General features: G+C 48.4%; 1 protein-coding gene across 3 annotated transcripts; it reads right to left on the bottom strand.

Moving 5' to 3' along the window:
* Positions 1–2562: 2562 nt before the first annotated feature.
* SLC46A2 (solute carrier family 46 member 2) lies at positions 2563–14611 on the bottom strand. 3 transcript variants are annotated; one of them, XR_004443608.1, is made up of 5 exons: positions 13217–14611; positions 11009–11092; positions 10147–10303; positions 6993–7114; positions 3308–3442 (listed from the first exon to the last, which is right to left on the bottom strand). XR_004443608.1 is itself a non-coding variant. In XM_033237784.1 (4 exons), the coding sequence occupies exons 1-4, from the start codon at positions 14343–14345 to the stop codon at positions 3385–3387; spliced, it is 1428 nt and encodes a 475-aa protein (XP_033093675.1). In that variant the 5' UTR covers positions 14346–14611; the 3' UTR covers positions 2563–3384. The 3 variants fall into 3 exon arrangements, 2 of the variants coding, with proteins under 2 accessions (XP_033093675.1, XP_033093674.1); XM_033237784.1 differs by lacking the exon at positions 6993–7114 and having other exon boundaries at positions 2563–3442; XM_033237783.1 differs by lacking the exons at positions 6993–7114; positions 10147–10303 and having other exon boundaries at positions 2563–3442.
* Positions 14612–16150: the final 1539 nt, after the last annotated feature.

Genomic DNA, 16150 nt, shown 5'->3' with positions numbered 1-16150 from the left:
CCAGCCTGAGCAACATAGACCTTGTGTCTACAAAAATTAAAAAATCAAAAAAGATGGAATGAGCTTAGGTGGTGGGGTGTGAGAAGGAAAACTTGGTTTGGCTTTAGGTTTGAGGAAATCAGGTAGAGATGTTGACTTGGCTGTTGGAAATGAAGTTCTTGAGTCCATGGGAGTGGACTAGATTGCATGGGAAGAGAACCAAGGACAGGACCTTGGGGGTCTCAAGAATTAAGGATACAGGCGGGGCGCAATGGCTCACGCCTGTAATCCCAGCACTTTGGGAGGTCGAGGCAGGTGGATCACTTGAAGCCATGAGTTTGAGACCATCCCAGCCAATATGGCGAAACCCTGTCTCTACCAAACATACAAAAATTAGCCAGACATGGTGGTGCGTGCTTGTAATCCCAGCTACTCAGGTGGCCGAGACAGGAGAATCGCTTGAACTCAGGAGGCGGAGGTTGCAGTGAGCTGAGATCATGCCACTGCTCTCCAGCCTGGGCAACAGAGTAAGACTGTCTTAAAAAAAAAAAAAAAAAAAAAAATAAGGATGCAGGGAGAGGAGGAGGACTTGGAAAATTCTTGAGAAAAAACTGGGCCCGATAGGTGAGAATGGTGATTCTTCAATGAGGACTTGTGAGACACCAATTGTTGAGCCCCAGTCCTAGAATTTGACTTGGGTGAGACCCCAGAATTTTCGTTTCTAACCAGTTCCCAGGTGATGCTATTGCTGCTGGCCCAAGAACCACTGGGTGAGAGCATCTGTTAGAAGAAATGGTGACCCTGGGAAAGCTGACAAGGTTTGAAACTCCTACCCTGGTGACAGGTGGGGTTGAAAAGGAGCCAATACTTGGGTTTTGAGAGCTCAGCTCAGGTTAAAAAACACAAGTTTATAGCAGGGTCAATGTGGACAAGGAAGGACATTTCTCTAAGCAGTAAGAGGCTTCTCAGGAGTAGGAAGGATTGGATTCATTCAGGCTGAGGAGCTGGTCAGAGGCTGGAGTAGAAGGTAAGGAGTTGGAGAATGAGCATATTGATGAGTAAGGTTGGAGAGGTTGAACACGATCTTGACTTCATCTTTCCCATCCTGTCTGCTCTGCTCATATTGCCAGACTCTGGGAGAGAGGGTGCTACCTTTTTCCTAGTGGCCTGAGCCCCAAATCTGAGTCATTCTGGCCTCCATCTACCTCAGCCTGTGGCATCCATCCGTTAACCAACTCTTGTAGCCTCTAGCTCCCAAATATTTTTCCATGTCTATCTACTTTTCTCCATGTTTATTGCTTCTTACCTTACATCTGCTATCATTTTTAATTTTATTTATTTTTTATTTATTTATTTTTATTTATTTATTTTTTAGAGACAGTCTTGCTGTCTCACCCAGGGAGGGGTATAGTGTCCTAATCTTAGCTCACTGCAGCCTTGAACTCTTGGGCTCAAGCAATCCTGTCATTTTAGCCTCCTGAGTAGGTGGGATTATAGGTGCACACCACCACACCCAGGTCATTTTAAATTTTTTTGTAGAGATGGGGTCTCACTCTGTTGCTCAAGCTCGTGCTAAATTCCTGGCCTCAAGTGATCTTCCCAGCTTGGTCTCCCAGAGTGCTGGGATTATAGGCCTGAGCCACTAAGGCTGGGCAGTCAGTCTGCCATTGTCCTTCACCTGGTTTACTGCAAGGGCCTCGCAGCTCTTCTCCTTTCTTCAAGCTTGCTCACTCCTTCCACCAATTCATTGTCCTCAATGTTGCCAGGGAGCTGTTTCTAAGATGCAAATTTAAGCACTCCGTGTTCCTGCTTAACACCTTCCAACAGCTATCCCCATTTACTCTGAAGAGAAACATCTTTTCCTTTTGAAAGGATATTTTATGTTATTCCTCCTTACCATCCAGTCTCATCTTACTGTCTTCCGTAATACTTGTCCCTCCATCTTTGCTCCCTTCACACTGAATTCCTAAACCTTTAATATATTTTCACCTTCAGGCCTTCCAGCATGGTGTTCCTTCCGCCTGGAATGTCCCCCAACATCTGACCTTAGTAACTCCTACTTACCCTTCCAGCCTTATCATAGAAGTCACTTCTGGGATGCCCTCCCTGCTCTCCCGAATCTGGATTCTATGCTCCCTTATATTAGTGAGGTTGGAGAGGTTGAACATGATCTTGAATTTCTTGAACTCATCTTTCCCATCCCATCTGCTCTGCTCATGTTGCCTGACTCAGTGCAAGGGCGCTAGCTCCTTCCCAGTGGAAGGAGACATCCCTTCTGATGTCTGATGTTCTGTCTGCTTCGCCTGTTAGACAGTACTCTCTGCTAGAGCAGACACAGTCACATGCTATTCTTTCTGTATCTCAGCACCTAGCATGGGGCCTGGACCTTATTAGATGTGTCATAGAGTTTTGTTCATTCCCTGCAAGAGGATTAGAGGTACAAACTCTGTGAGCCCAAATACCCTGAGATTTGAATGTATTCTCTAGCCTCGTGTCTTGAATGTATTCTCTAGCCTGTATAAGAACGTCAAGTCTGTAGTCATAGACAGAATCTGACCTGGGAAAGAATGATTCACACACTCATACAATGAATGTTGATTTTATTAGGTGAGTCTGCTTTTATAAATCCAAGTAAACAAGGTTATAAAAATGAGTACCTCAAATAAAACAGCTCTTAATGTACCTCCTCTTCCTTCACACCACCCACTTTGGGAAGCACTTTTGACCGGAAGTACTCAATTGAATATCCCATTGAAGAAAGCCTTGTGACATTTGCTTCTTAAAAGCAACAGTAATAACAAAACTACCCAGAAGACAAGGGTCTGAGCTCCTTCCCCCTCCTGAGTGTTTGTAGCCAGGGAAGACTCAGGAAAGAAAGCTGGCTTTTTTCAAGGTTTTATTTTAATTTAAAAGACATTGTTCGTGCAAAACTGTTGGTAGTTCTTAGAAAACATTCCTTCCACATTCCCCTCAGGCTGTGATAATGCACGCTTTGAGTTCTCCCATGGGACTTTCAGCACAGCATCCTAGTGAGTAGTTAGCTATACTTTGGAGCCCTCAAGACAATCCCTTGAAGAAAAGGGGCAGGCTCGCTGTAGCTGGAGTCTGAAACCCCTCACAGGGCCTGGGACTGCTGTATGCAGCCTGCTTATAACCCTTAAGTTCATGTTCTGCTGTCACAGAACCCAATCTCTGCCTAATAGGGGTATCTTAAAGCTAAGAACGTTTTTCCATCACCAGGAAAATGCTTTTCCCCATCCACCAGGGATCCCTGAGCCAAAGCAGGTCATACTGAGGCCAACTCTGCCTGGAACGTGGGTTTGGTCACCAGTTCCCTGGTCCCTTCTTTTGTCTTCTGGGGGCCTGGCCATGGCTGGTGTTTTCAGCTCCTGCAGGTAAGCATCTTCATTCCTCTGTGATGTCTCCATATGGTGACCATGGGACTTGTTTATAGGCCACGATGCTGTAAGAATTGACCATAGAGAGTTACAAGAGAACAGCTGGAATGGGGTAAACGTGAAACTGCCCTCACAGGGTTAATGAGAATTACAAGCCAGGCTTTAGGCAAAATCATAGGTAGGCATTGACCAAGGTGTGCTGGTGCACTGTGACCCACTTCCCTGCAGCTGTTAGCTAAAAGGAGCATGTTTACCACTTGCTTCTCCATTGTTCCTTTAGATAGAATCTCTGGGGCCCAGGCATGGTGGCTCACACCTGTAATCCCACGAGTTTGGGAGGTTGAGGCAGGTGGCTCATCTGAAGTCAGGAGTTCGAGACCAGCCTGGCCAACCTGGTGAAACCCTGACTCTACTAAAAATACAAAAATTAGCTGGGCATGGTGGCAGGTGCCTGTAATCCCAGCTACTCAGGAGGCTGAGGCAGGAGAATCACTTGAACCTGGAAGGCGGAGGTTGCAGTGAGCCAAAATCACGCCATTGCACTCTAGCCTGGGTGACAGACTGAGACTCTGTCTCAAAAAAAAAAAAAAAAAAAAAAGAATCTCTGATACTGGACCTTTTTACTTTACTTAAGAATTGCTTAAGGTGTTTTTCAGATCCTGAATTCCAGCAGAATGGCTGGTGCTAACCAGCCTGAAGACCCTCACCAAGGAACCAACTCAGCACAGGAATGCCGTTTCTTCATCTCCCTGTCCCATGATTTCACCCCTCACTTCTTGACCAATCAGCGATCCCTACACTAGCCCATCACCCATCCAGACCCCTTGGAAGCCCATCCCCAAACCTCCCTGGGAGGTGGGTTTAGGGTTTCCTCCCATCTCCTTGTTTGGGTGCTGTATATTGTTAAACATTTTTTTTTCTGCTGCAACTCCTGCTGTTTCAGAGTCTGTTACTGTGCAATGGGCAATTGAACTTGGTGGTCCTGTAACAAAGGTGTGCCCTTTTTTCCCCATCCATTAGACCATCTCTTTGTCACTGGTAGACTGAAATTTTTTATCCATTTATGGCATCAGAATGGTGCACTGAGTGGAGAGAGATTGTCTGAAGGAACTTCTCTTACTCCAGGTTCATTTCAGTCTTGCAAGCACTAAACTTCTCCATTTCCCATAATATCGCAAGCCCTTTGCATCCACATTTTCTTTTTCCTGGAATCCTTTTCCATCTCACTTCTGCCTGAGGATGAACTCCCTTCTATATCTCAAGATCAAGATTAAGCCTTTGCTAATTGCAAGCAGAATTAGCTGCCTCATCGGCTGTCTTTCCATAGCTCGTTTATCCATTACATTGTTTAAAATCATCTTAATAAATGGACGCACAGCAGTTAGGAGGTCTGAACTGAAGTCCTGGATCAGTGTGACTTAGGCATGTCCTTCAACCCCTGGCACCCTGGGCTTTCTCATCTGCTTGAGCTCCAGAATCTTCAGATTCTAAGCTACAGCACAGCCCTTCTCGATGGATGAACAACACCTAGAGTTGCTAAAATGGGTTGTGCACTTAGATCCAAGCGTTTTAAGGGAAATTTTGTAGACACTTCCCAACACTCAGATTTCCCGCCTTCTATGAGTGCCAGTGCACTACTGGGAGGGGCACTGACTGTACTTAAGACTCATTGTATTACAGGACTGGTAAGTGGAGAGTGAAGACTTGGAAGCAGCCAGCACAGGGCCACATGACCCTTGACCCCTGCTGTGGACCACTACAGCACAGCCACAAGGCGATGGCCAGCACCTGACTTCATGGGTAGCCCCAGGCAGCTCTGGGGTGTAGGCAGTCAGCAGTGCTGACTTATTAGTCAGTGTAAGTCAGCGCTATGAGAGATGCCACACCCTCTGACAGGGCATGCATTCATTAAACAAATGCTTTTTGACTGCTTCTTATATGCTAGGATCTGTGCTGGACACAGAAGATACAAGGAGAGCCAAATAACCATGGTCTCTGCCCTCAGGGAGCCTTCAGTCTAGTGGGCAAGCATATTAAACAGCTAACCATGAAATCATCATCACTGCATTCTACAAAAGAGAATATAGGAAGCTCTGGGAGCATGTCACAGAAGGATCTAATTTAGATTGAGAAGGGTTAGGAAAATTCTCTTTGAGAAAATGGTGTTTCACTTAAGACCACAACTAGTTGGGTGGGAAAGAGGTGTGGATGGAGAAGGGAGAAGAGTGGGAGAAGAGGCGACTGTGGCTGAGGGTTGGGGAGGGTGGTCAATTGCAGGAATAGGAGGTGAGAAAGGGTGGCCAGGTCAGCTTATGCGGGGCTTTATTGCCCATAGTAAGACGTTCATTTTTTATTTTTGTTTTTGTTTCTTTTTTGAGACAGAGTCTTGCTCTGTCACCCAGGCTGGAGCACAGTGGCATGATCTTTGCTCATTACAGCCTCAACCTCCTGGGCTCAAGCAATCCTCCCATATCAGCCTCCCAACTAGTTGGGACTATAGGCAGGCACCACCATGCCCAGCTAATTAATTAATTTTTTGTAGAGTCGGGGTCTCACTATATTGCCCAGGCTGGTCTCAAGTTTCTGAGCTCAAGCAATCCCCCCACCTCAGCCTCCCAAAGTGCTGGCATTACAGGTTTGAGCCACTGCACCCAGCCAAACATTTGGGTTTTATCCTAAGAGCAATGAAAGCCAAGTGCCGGGCTTTGAGCAGGTGATGACATGACCTGATTCACACTTTAAGGACCTTGCTCTGGCCACCTGCTAGAGAGAGGATGGGAGTGGAGAACAAGAGTGGATGTATGGAGAATGGTTCAGAGGCTAACTCAGTCATCCAGGTGCTCTGGATTAGGGTGTAGCAGTAGAGATAAAAAGAAAAGCATAAGTTTGAGACATATTTTGGAGGTAGAATCAATGCGTTAGGCCTGATTGATTGGAGGTGGCGGGAGATGAAGGCCAGGGTGGATGCTGGTGACCCTCAGGTTTCTACCCTCAGTGGGTGGTGCAGCCGATGAATGAGATCATGAGATTGGAAAGACGGGAATGTGAGCAGGCTTAGGAGGGTATCAAGAACCCTATTTTGGAAGTTTAAATGGTAATGTGAACCTTTGGAAGTACTTTAGGTTGCTTAAAAAATGTAAAGTGAGAAGACAGCCCAGAACAGACCCCCAAACAATTCCTACATGGGAGGTTTGTAGAGAAGAAGCTATCAGATAAATGAGAGAAAAACAAGAATGAGGTGTTTTGAAAGCCATGTGACAAATATCTCCCGAGGAAAGAGTGATCAACAGCATTAGGGGCCACCGAGAAATCATGTGAGATGAAGGTGGCAGCAGGTCGATGGATGCAGCTAAAAAGTCATTAGTGGCTTTAGTGAGAGCAGCTCTGGTAGAGTTGAGCACGGGGAAGCAATTGAGTCAGATTGGAGTGAGTAGAAAGTGAATGGGAGTTGGGGAGTGAGACAGCATATGTGCAGACCCGCCTTGGGAGAACTTGACTATGAAGAGAAGGAGAGAGCGGGGAAGAGCATATGTCAGCTCTGGTAGAAGAATTCAGGAGAGAGTGAAGCAGTGGAGTGAGCTTTCTCAGGAGGTGGGAGAGGCTGCACCCAATTACCAGGTGCAATGCGTGTAGTGGATGGGAGAGACGGTCTGGCTTCCTTCAAATCCTGTCTCTGCCACTTCCTAGCTGTGTACCCTTTGGTAAGTTATTTAATACCTTGGAGCCTGTTTGCTCACCTGCAAAGTAGGGATAATAATAGTAATTACCACAAAGGATTGTTTGGGAAGATTAGTTTAAAAATATGAAATAAAGTAGTGCCTGGCACTTAGGGCTATTTAACAGTTTGCTGTTATTATCGTTAAAAAAAAAAAGAAGATGGGTGCAAATGAACATAGGACTATGGATTGGAGAAGACCAGGATATTCTGTTGTAATCATTTGGGTTTTTTTTTTTTTTTTTTTTTGAGATAGAGTCTAGCACCGTTACCCAGGCTGGAGTGCAGTGGCCTGATCTCAGCTCACTGCAACCTCCGCCTCCTGGGTTCAAGCGATGCGATTCTCCCGCCTCAGCCTCCCGAGTAGCTGGGACTACAGGCGCACGCTGTCATGCCCAGTTAATTTTTGTATTTTCAGTAGAGATGGGGTTTCACTATGTTGGCCAGGCTTGTATCAAACTCCCGACCTTGTGATCCACCCGCCTCGGCCTCCCGAAGTGCTGTGATTACAGGCGTGAGCCATTGTGCCCAGCCTGGCTTCTGTTTTCTCAATGAAGAATGAGGCATTAGTTAAATTCATGTATATTGGATGGCATGAGGGGAGAGGTTTGTAAATAAGCAGAACCTCACAGTTGTTGCCTCAGCATCTCCCTATGACATCTAAAGAGCAAACAGGAGAGGGCAAGTTCTTACGGTGGCATGAAATAGGCTCACTTTGGCACCAGGAAGGGGTGCAGCCACAGCCCCCTGGGATTGCAAACAGGCTGGGATCTCTCCTGGCATCGAGGAAGAGGATGCTGATTGTGACCCAGTCCAGCCTCTGCTCTCTGAGTCCTCCTCTGCTCTGGCATGCCTGCCTGGGTTTTTATGTCATTGGAATGTAGCTTTTCCTCCTGTGGTTCGAAAGCTTTACTGGTCTTTCCTGTTGCTCTCCTTGAAGATTGATGGTACAGGCTTGGCCTCTCCCAGCTGTGAAACTTTTTCAGGATCTCATTTCTTCAGTGACTTTGCGGAAGGGAAAGTAATGGAACCACTCCCTTTACACCAGAGATTCTCAATCTTGGTTGTACATTTGAATCACCTGGAGAGCTTTTAAAATTTCCTATGCCCAGGCTGCACCGCAGATTAATTGAGTCAGAATCTCTGGTGGGTGGGATCCTGATAGCAGTCAATTAAAATCTGGCTTTGTTTGCACGTGTCTCTCTATTGCTAACTGTCTACAACAGAGGGAAGCAGTGTGCCTACGTGCCTTATCTGCATAAGCACTCAATCTTATTTGTATTTTCCCATTACTTTCATTTGTCTCTTGATGTCTTTATGACACACATGAACTAGTAAGACTCATTTCCTTTTGTTGATTTTTGGGTTTTGTTTAGGTTAAAGAGACTACATTAACCAACTGCCAATAAAATTGGACTGGATAATTTTCAAGCAGGCAAAAACTACTCATCCTTTACTCATTTGGCCACAGGCTGGGACTCCTGAGAAGTTTGCACTGCATGGTAGCTCTAGCTCTAGCTAAATCCAACCCATTCAGCCAGGACTTACGAAAACAGGAACACATGAAAAGTCCTTAGGGTTGGACAGTTCGAAGACAGAACTGGCTCAGTTTGCACCTTAGGAATGAGACCTGGTCATGCCCGCTGATCCATAAATTCTCTCAGCTATTTGGTCTTCCTATCTTATTTTTCTTAATTATGAAATAATGCAAAGAGCCCTAATGATTGATGGCTCCTGTCCTAGGAAGCTCAACTTTCCATTCAGGCTGAGATTTGTAATATGATGTGATGTGAAAATTCCAAAAGGGCTTTATCACTGTCCCCTTGAACCTGCTTTCCTTTATTTTCTACTCTGCTGCCTATTATACCACCGTTACTGATGTGTAGAGTCCTCATGTGCTACTAGGCAGGTCCCTTGAAAATGCAAATCTATATCAAATCCTTGTGCCTTACTGTGGATACATTTATTCTGTGGAGATATATATACGTATATATATATATCTCCCCACAGTATTCCTTTCTTGTGAAGCAGCAGTGGTAGGAGCATGAGAGAACCTCACTTCAAAGGAAGTGGTAAAAGGGCCTAACAGTCTAAAGAGAACAGTGCTGTCCTGTATGGGAACCTCAATCCACATGTGGTTACTGAATATTGAAATGTGACTTGTCCAAATCGAGATGTACCGTAAGCATAAAATACATACTGGATTTCAAAGAGTTAGTGTAAAAAAGAAGTGAAATATCTCATTGATACATTTTGTAAATGGATTAGATGTGGAGATGATATTCTGCATGTCAAATATGTCATTAATATTAACATTAATTTCACCTGTCACTTTTCTCTTTTTAAAATGTGGCTACTAGGAAATTGAAAATCACACATATGGCTTGCATTTGTGGCTGCTTCTATATTTCTGTGGGACAGGGCTGGTTGAAGACAGAACTATTCCATGCTGTCTTTCCATTTTGTTGATGACCTAGGCTAGTGGTCTCCATAGGACCAGATGTCCTCCTGCCTCTTATCTCCAACACTTGAGTGCTCTGATATTACAAATGAGACAATTCCCCCAGGGAAGTCAAGGGAAGGCCCTGTCTAGAGCTCACACAGTCCAGTCCGGTGGGAGATTTCAGTGGCACTGAGCACAGAGCCCTGTGAGGGCATGGGGAAGAAACTCTGCTCTGAAATGAGGTCTGATGACTTTCACCTAAAGGCAGCTGAACAAAAGATGTCTGATGGTTCGTGAAGGTTTCCAATCACAGCCTCTAATTATAAGGAAGTGTATGGGACTCCTATAAGTAGTCATTACAAAACTGCCAAAGAGTGAGCCAGTGCCTAATGACCCTGTTTCTTACTTGCGATTTTCAGGAATTCCCAAATGGCCAGATTTTTAGTGTGGGAAACAGGAGGACTTTTTCTTTGTGAGAGAGCCTACTCAGGACCCACTGCATAAATGCTGAAAATAAATAATGCGGTGATGGTGGGCTGGAGAAGGTCCAAGATTCCTTGACCTAAGCATCAGGGTCCCAGCCCAAGCAGCAGACGCTGCTCCCATCCTACCTAATTGGGATGATGGCCAGGAAGGAGAGAAAGGAGGAGAGAGCAAAGCAGGAGCCCACAAACATGTCCATGGTGAGCTGATAGATCTTGTTGTACAAGGTTGATGTCACCACGCCAGTCAGAGCCAAGGACAGCTGCAGTATGACAAACACCTTTCCTGTGGAAGGGACAGAGGTTACTCAGGAATGCCTTGCTGTGCCTGCCTCGCTCTCCATTAGCTGAGTCTCTGGAGACCTCTTAGGGGACCCTTCCTTCTTACTCTCTCTCTCTCTCTTTTTAGAGACAGTCTCACTCTGTTGCCCAGGCTGGAGTGCAGTGCCACAATCCTGGCTCACTTCAGCCTTGAACTCCTGGGCTCAAGCAATCCTCCTGCCTCAACCTCCTGAGTAGCTGGGACTACAGGCATTTGCCACCATGCCTGGCTAATTTTAATTTTTTTTTTTGTAGACATGGGGGTCTCACTATGTTGCCCAGGCTGGTCTTGAACTCCCAGCCTCAAGCGATCCTCTCACCTCGACCTCCCAAAGCACTGGGATTACAGGCATTGAGCCACTGCACCTGGCCCCTTCTCAGTCTTTGTGTGGCTCAATTCGCTAGGAATCCTGCCTCTATCTAGTTGAATCTTCCCAAGGCCTGTGGATGATAGAATCCTTCTTTGTGGCTTTTCAGTGACTGACTTTCTAAGTCACTCCCATACCCCCGTCTCCACTCTCTGTGCCCTGGATGGAAACCAATGTTTCCAGTGTCTTCAAAGATGCTTCTGGAACTGTCTCAAGTGCCTTCTGCAGATCTGTGCCTCATGCTTCGCAGCTCTGAAACAGCCTGGGCAGAAGATTCCAGAGAGATTCCTTTCACTACTCACCATAAGAGGAGCCCTTTATGAGTTTGGACATAGCTGATCGGATGGTTGTGACGGGGATGAGAGCAAACAGCATGATGGCTCGAGCTGAAAGAGATCACACAGGAACACGCCTTGCTGTAGCCCAGCCTGGGCCAAGGAGGAAATTAGCAAAAGCCTCTCGTAGAACCCCCATCTCCCCACAATCGGAATGTGGCTTGACCTGGAGGAAGCCATTTCTCTGCTGGCACACTAGCGCCCTCCCTTGACCAGTCTGTGACCCTCTGAGCTCTGATGCTGCTGTGTGTGCCGCATATCGGTCTGCAAGGTGGCCAGGCACAGTCGACATGGTGACAGATGATGAAATGTATCTTTACTGGTAGAATTAAGTGATCACTAGGGAAGTGGAACTGGTGCCACCAAAGGGACACAAGGCCCCTTTCCTTGTTTCTCCAGGAGAGAAGTGTCTGTCCTTGACATTAGTGAACATCTCTGAGAGATGGTCCCAGGAGCTTTGGCAAATTGCCTTCAGCAATGTGTCCCATGAACGCACCCACTGCCTAGCTCTCAAGCTCTATTGATTATCCAGATGCAGGTGTGTGTGTGTGTGTGTGTGTGTGTGTGTGTGTGTGTGTATGTGAGAGAGAGAGAGAGAGAGAGAGAATGTGAGAAAGAGACAGATACAGACAGACAGCCAGGTGCAGTGGCTCATGCTTGTAATCCTAGCACTCTGGGAGGCCCAGGCGGGTGGATCATCTGAGGTCAGGAGTTCGAGACCAGCCTGAATAACATGGTGAAACCCCATCTCCACCAAAAATACAAAATTAGCCAGGCATGGTGGTGCATGCCTGTAATCCCAGCTACTTGGGAGGCTGAGGCAGGGGAATCGCTTGAACCCAGGAGGTGGAAGTTGCATTGAGCCGAGATTGCACCATCGTACTCCAACCTGGGCAACAAGAGTGAAACTCCATCTCAAAAACAAAACAAAACGAAACCACAAAGAGAGACAGAGAGAGAGACGTGGTGGGCAAAATGGGAAGGGGATACTCTGTCCTATGCTGTTTAATTGAGAACTGACCAGAGGTTAGCTTGCCATTTTGTTAGGTGTTTCTAAGATGTGTGACCTGCCTGGGTCAAGAGCCAGCCTCAGATAACTGTCTGAAGTTGTTTTTCTGATACGATAGCCACTAGCCCCATATAACTATTTAAATTAAATAAAATGACATAAAATTTAAAAATCTGTTCTTTAGTTGCACTAGCTACATTTCAACTGCTCAATAGCTACATGGAGCCAGTGGCTTCTGTATTGGACAGAATGAATAGCAACTATTTCCATCATTCTAGAAAGTTCTATTGGAGCATTCATCTCGAGCTTTCTGCTTATAGTTGTCTACCTGTGTCCTCAGGTGGAAACTTAATGCTGCTTCCTTGGGGAATTTATTACACTGGTTGTGGAAGGCATTTACCGAGTATTTTTACGCATTTTTAAAAAGCCCTTGCTTGACTCCAAATGATTTTAATTAAGGCATCTTTTCAGTAGAATTACTTGAAATTCCACCCATCCACCTTTTTTTGTTTGTTTGTTTTGTTTTGTTTTTGAGACAGAGTCTCGCTCTATCACCCAGGCTAGTGTGCAGTGGCACAATTTTGGCTCACTACAGCCTCTGCCTCTTGGGTTCAAGTGATTCTTGTGCCTCAGCCTCCTGAGTAGCTAGGATTACAGGTGCACACCACCACACCTGGCTAATTTTTATATTTTTGGTAGAAATGGGGTTTTGCCATAATGGCTATGCTGGTCTTGAACCCCTGGCCTCAAGTGATCCTCCCACCTCCAGCCCAAAGTGCTGGGATTACAGACCTCTGTGCTCCACCTTTGAAATTCCATCCCTTTAAAATGGGAAGGGGGGCTGGGGGAAGAAACCCAACTCCATCTCCTCTGTTGACTGCCATCCTGAAGCCTCCCCTACTGACTCCAGGTACCACTGACCACACCTCCTTGACTGCCCAGAACCATGAACACCACTCTGGTAACATTTCATTCTCAATATAGATAATTAACAGTATATTACAGATAAACTCAGGGGCATATAATCTTGTGTCCTTTGTGCCTCCTGGGTAGCAGATTCAATCCCTGGTGCTGAGCTAGGCCACCCAGACCATGGCATCCCTGGTGTCAGCCCCATTATGAAGAGGATCAGCAATGTCCTGCCTCCCCAAGAATGACAGACTCACCAATATAGAACATGTATGTCTCTTTCACAAAAGCCAAGAGGAGGGCTCCTGACCCAAAGGACACCATCCCAATCATGATCATGGTGGTGTCCCGGAAGCAGCGGGAGAAGACCAGGACACCCAGGAAGCTGGTGATGAAGATGGTGTACCCTGAAGCCATACCATAGCCCACCTGCACTTGGTTCCAACTGAGAGGCTCCCTCAGCACAAAAAGAGGGATCACGTCCACTGTGCCCACCACTGCCAGGTCATACATGATAGCACCCACAAAGAGCAGGGCAATGGTAGTTTTATGGGGTTTTGCTTTTCCAGGAGATGGAGGGTGACCCACTGCACACTGTTTGTCCAACTGATCAGGATCCAGGGTGCGGTACGTGCCAACTGTGCCAGACACGGTATCCGTGGTGGGGAGCTCCTGGCTGGGTTTGGCCACCGACTCAGGGACCTTTAGCACCAAAAGGCTGTAGAGCAGGGCAAACAAGGCACAACTCACGCTGCAGGCCGTCAGTATCAGGCCCTGCCCAGAGTGTCCAGCCATCTGCTTGAAGAGATGCCCGGAAGCCATGCTCCCGCAGAACCCCGCCAAGCCCAGGATCAGGTCAATAAGGATGAGGCGCAAGGAGCGGCGGCCCTCGGAGGAGCCCAGCGATCCCAGCGCCATGACCCCGGACCAGAAGGCGGAGAAGCCGCCGAACAGCCCGTTCAGCGCCGCCGCCCCGTACAGCACCTCCACTGGCCAGTCCAGCAACACCTTGAGCAGCAGCCCGAGGCGGGAGAGCAGGAAGCCCAGCAGCGACATGCAGATGGAGATCTTGCGGTGGTAGCGGTCGCTGAGCCATCCCAGCCCGTAGGCGAACAGCAGGGGCGACAGGCCCGCCACGAGGTTGTAGATGATGTAGAAATTGGAGATGGCTCTCTGCTGTTGGTCCTCTAGAGCCCCCCGGGGCGACGGGCTGGCGCTGTGGTTGGAGGAGCCTCCGGTTCCGTAGGACGCCTTCACCACGAGGAGTAGCCCCGCGTCGTACAGGGAGGCAGCCATCTGGGACGAGGCCACCACGGGCTCAACCCAGGTCCTCGGGTGGAAGCGAGGCAGGTGACCCCTCAACGGGCAGGTGACCTCGGGGCTCATGTGACCTCTCTGATGGAGGATCGAGGGGCTTTCTGGTTGCAGTGACAAGGAGATACTCCCAAATTTGGCTGCTACGGCGGCGGCTCAGAGTTCAGTCCGGGAGCGAGAGTGTGCGCCGTGAGCCGGGGTGCGCGCCGGAGAGTGGCGAGCGAAGCTAGGACACGCCCCGCTTGTGACAGCAGCCAGCCCAGCAGCCGAGTGACCTCCCGAGTGACTCCTCCTCAGGCCAGAAGAGGCCGCGTTCCGCCCCGCCCTCGCCACCTCAGGAGGAGTAAGGCTGGCGACAGTCCAGGGAAGCCAGGCGCTGGGGAGCGCACGGCGAGTGTCGGCTCCTGGTGCCAGCACCCCCGGGCCGCCGGGTCACGCTGCTCCTGTGAGCGCGGCCGCCTGACGGGGCCGAATTTCCCCACAACTAGGCGTGCCCGGACCTCCCGCGGATCTCTGGGGACCCCGTACCACCAGGGCAGGGGCTGAGACCCAGCTGGAAGGAAGCTCCCCGGACTGGCTCAGGGAACGTTCCCAAATTCTCCCATCCCAGGAAGGCAGGTTTCGGCGAGGAGTGCGACGCCTAGGACTCTGCCTAGGATAAGTACCGGGGTGTGAAGTTTTATTTACAGATTTAATGCAACAGGGACCCATGTGCTATAGGCAGCTGGGTAGCACTTTGAGAGAAGTAAAAACTTGGGAGCTGCTAGGTCCAGGCTCTTCTCCAAGCCAAAGGCCTCTTAGAGAAGAGTACTGCTTGGTACACCTGCATTGGTGGGCCTAGTGCATGGGCCTTGTCTGGAAGGCTCCTGCCTCAAACCGCAGGGCCAAGGGAGAGATGGCAAGATCCTGCCAGCCCTAGATGTCCCCCTAGATGATAAAACTGGACTCTTGGGCAGGGGCTTGAGCCCCCTGGAAGGGGCAGAGTCACCAGGGTCCTCTTCTTCCAAATCAAGTGCCCAGGTCCCTTTCTGCTTCTTAGTAGTCACTCTTCTTCTGTCTGTGGGCTCACTCCCCTGGGCTGGGCTGACACTTCCACTTCCCAGGTGGCCTCGCTTCCTGTTTTGGTACATACTTCTGCAAAGAGAACCAGGGTGATGGATGGTGCAGGGGCCAAAATGTACCACGGAGCATGACCTGTTCCATGGTCAACCCCAGGGATGGAGACTGAAAGCACACAGCCTTCCTGCTCCTCTACCCACAACCCACCATAGCTACAGCAGCGTGGATAATCAGGAACCCAAAGACATGAAAGGGAGACGCAGGTCTGCAGGGAGAGCTTAAAACGCCACATGGATAATATACTCATGTAGGGAGGAGGGACTGGATTCCAAATGATTTAGTGTAGCGATATGCTCTCTTGGTAGTGTTTAGGTGGGCTATACTCTCCTTCCCTGCTACCCTCAACCTCCAGCATGGCCCAGCCTCCTGTGTCTAGGCCGGAACAACTCTGACTTCTGCAAATAGAAAGACACACCTAGTCTTGCCCTTCAATATGTGCCCCGTGGATCTGGCCCAGCATCCCATTTCCTTCTTCCTCCCCCTCACCTAGGGCCACCTTAGGAGATACTGGGTTCACCCAACCCAAGCCTGGCTCTCCCACTCCATTCTTAATTTTTCCAGAGGCTACAGCAAACAGTCCAAACACCTTGATCTTATGAGAGGTGGAGACTCCAGGGGATGAGTGAGTTATGGGGCCAGGTGGTATTCAGCAATCAAGTATGGCCATGAGAACAACCTGAACCAGATGGACCACTCCGGCCACTTGATCAAGGAGTCTGTCCACTCTAGGGCTCTAGACTGTAGGGGGCAGCCCTTGT

This window comes from Trachypithecus francoisi, unplaced genomic scaffold (genome assembly GCF_009764315.1).
Source record: "Trachypithecus francoisi isolate TF-2019V2 unplaced genomic scaffold, Tfra_2.0 Lachesis_group16, whole genome shotgun sequence".
Lineage (NCBI taxonomy): Eukaryota > Metazoa > Chordata > Mammalia > Primates > Cercopithecidae > Trachypithecus > Trachypithecus francoisi.
Note: the sequence above shows the minus strand (reverse complement) of the source record. Positions and strands in the feature narration are given on the sequence as shown.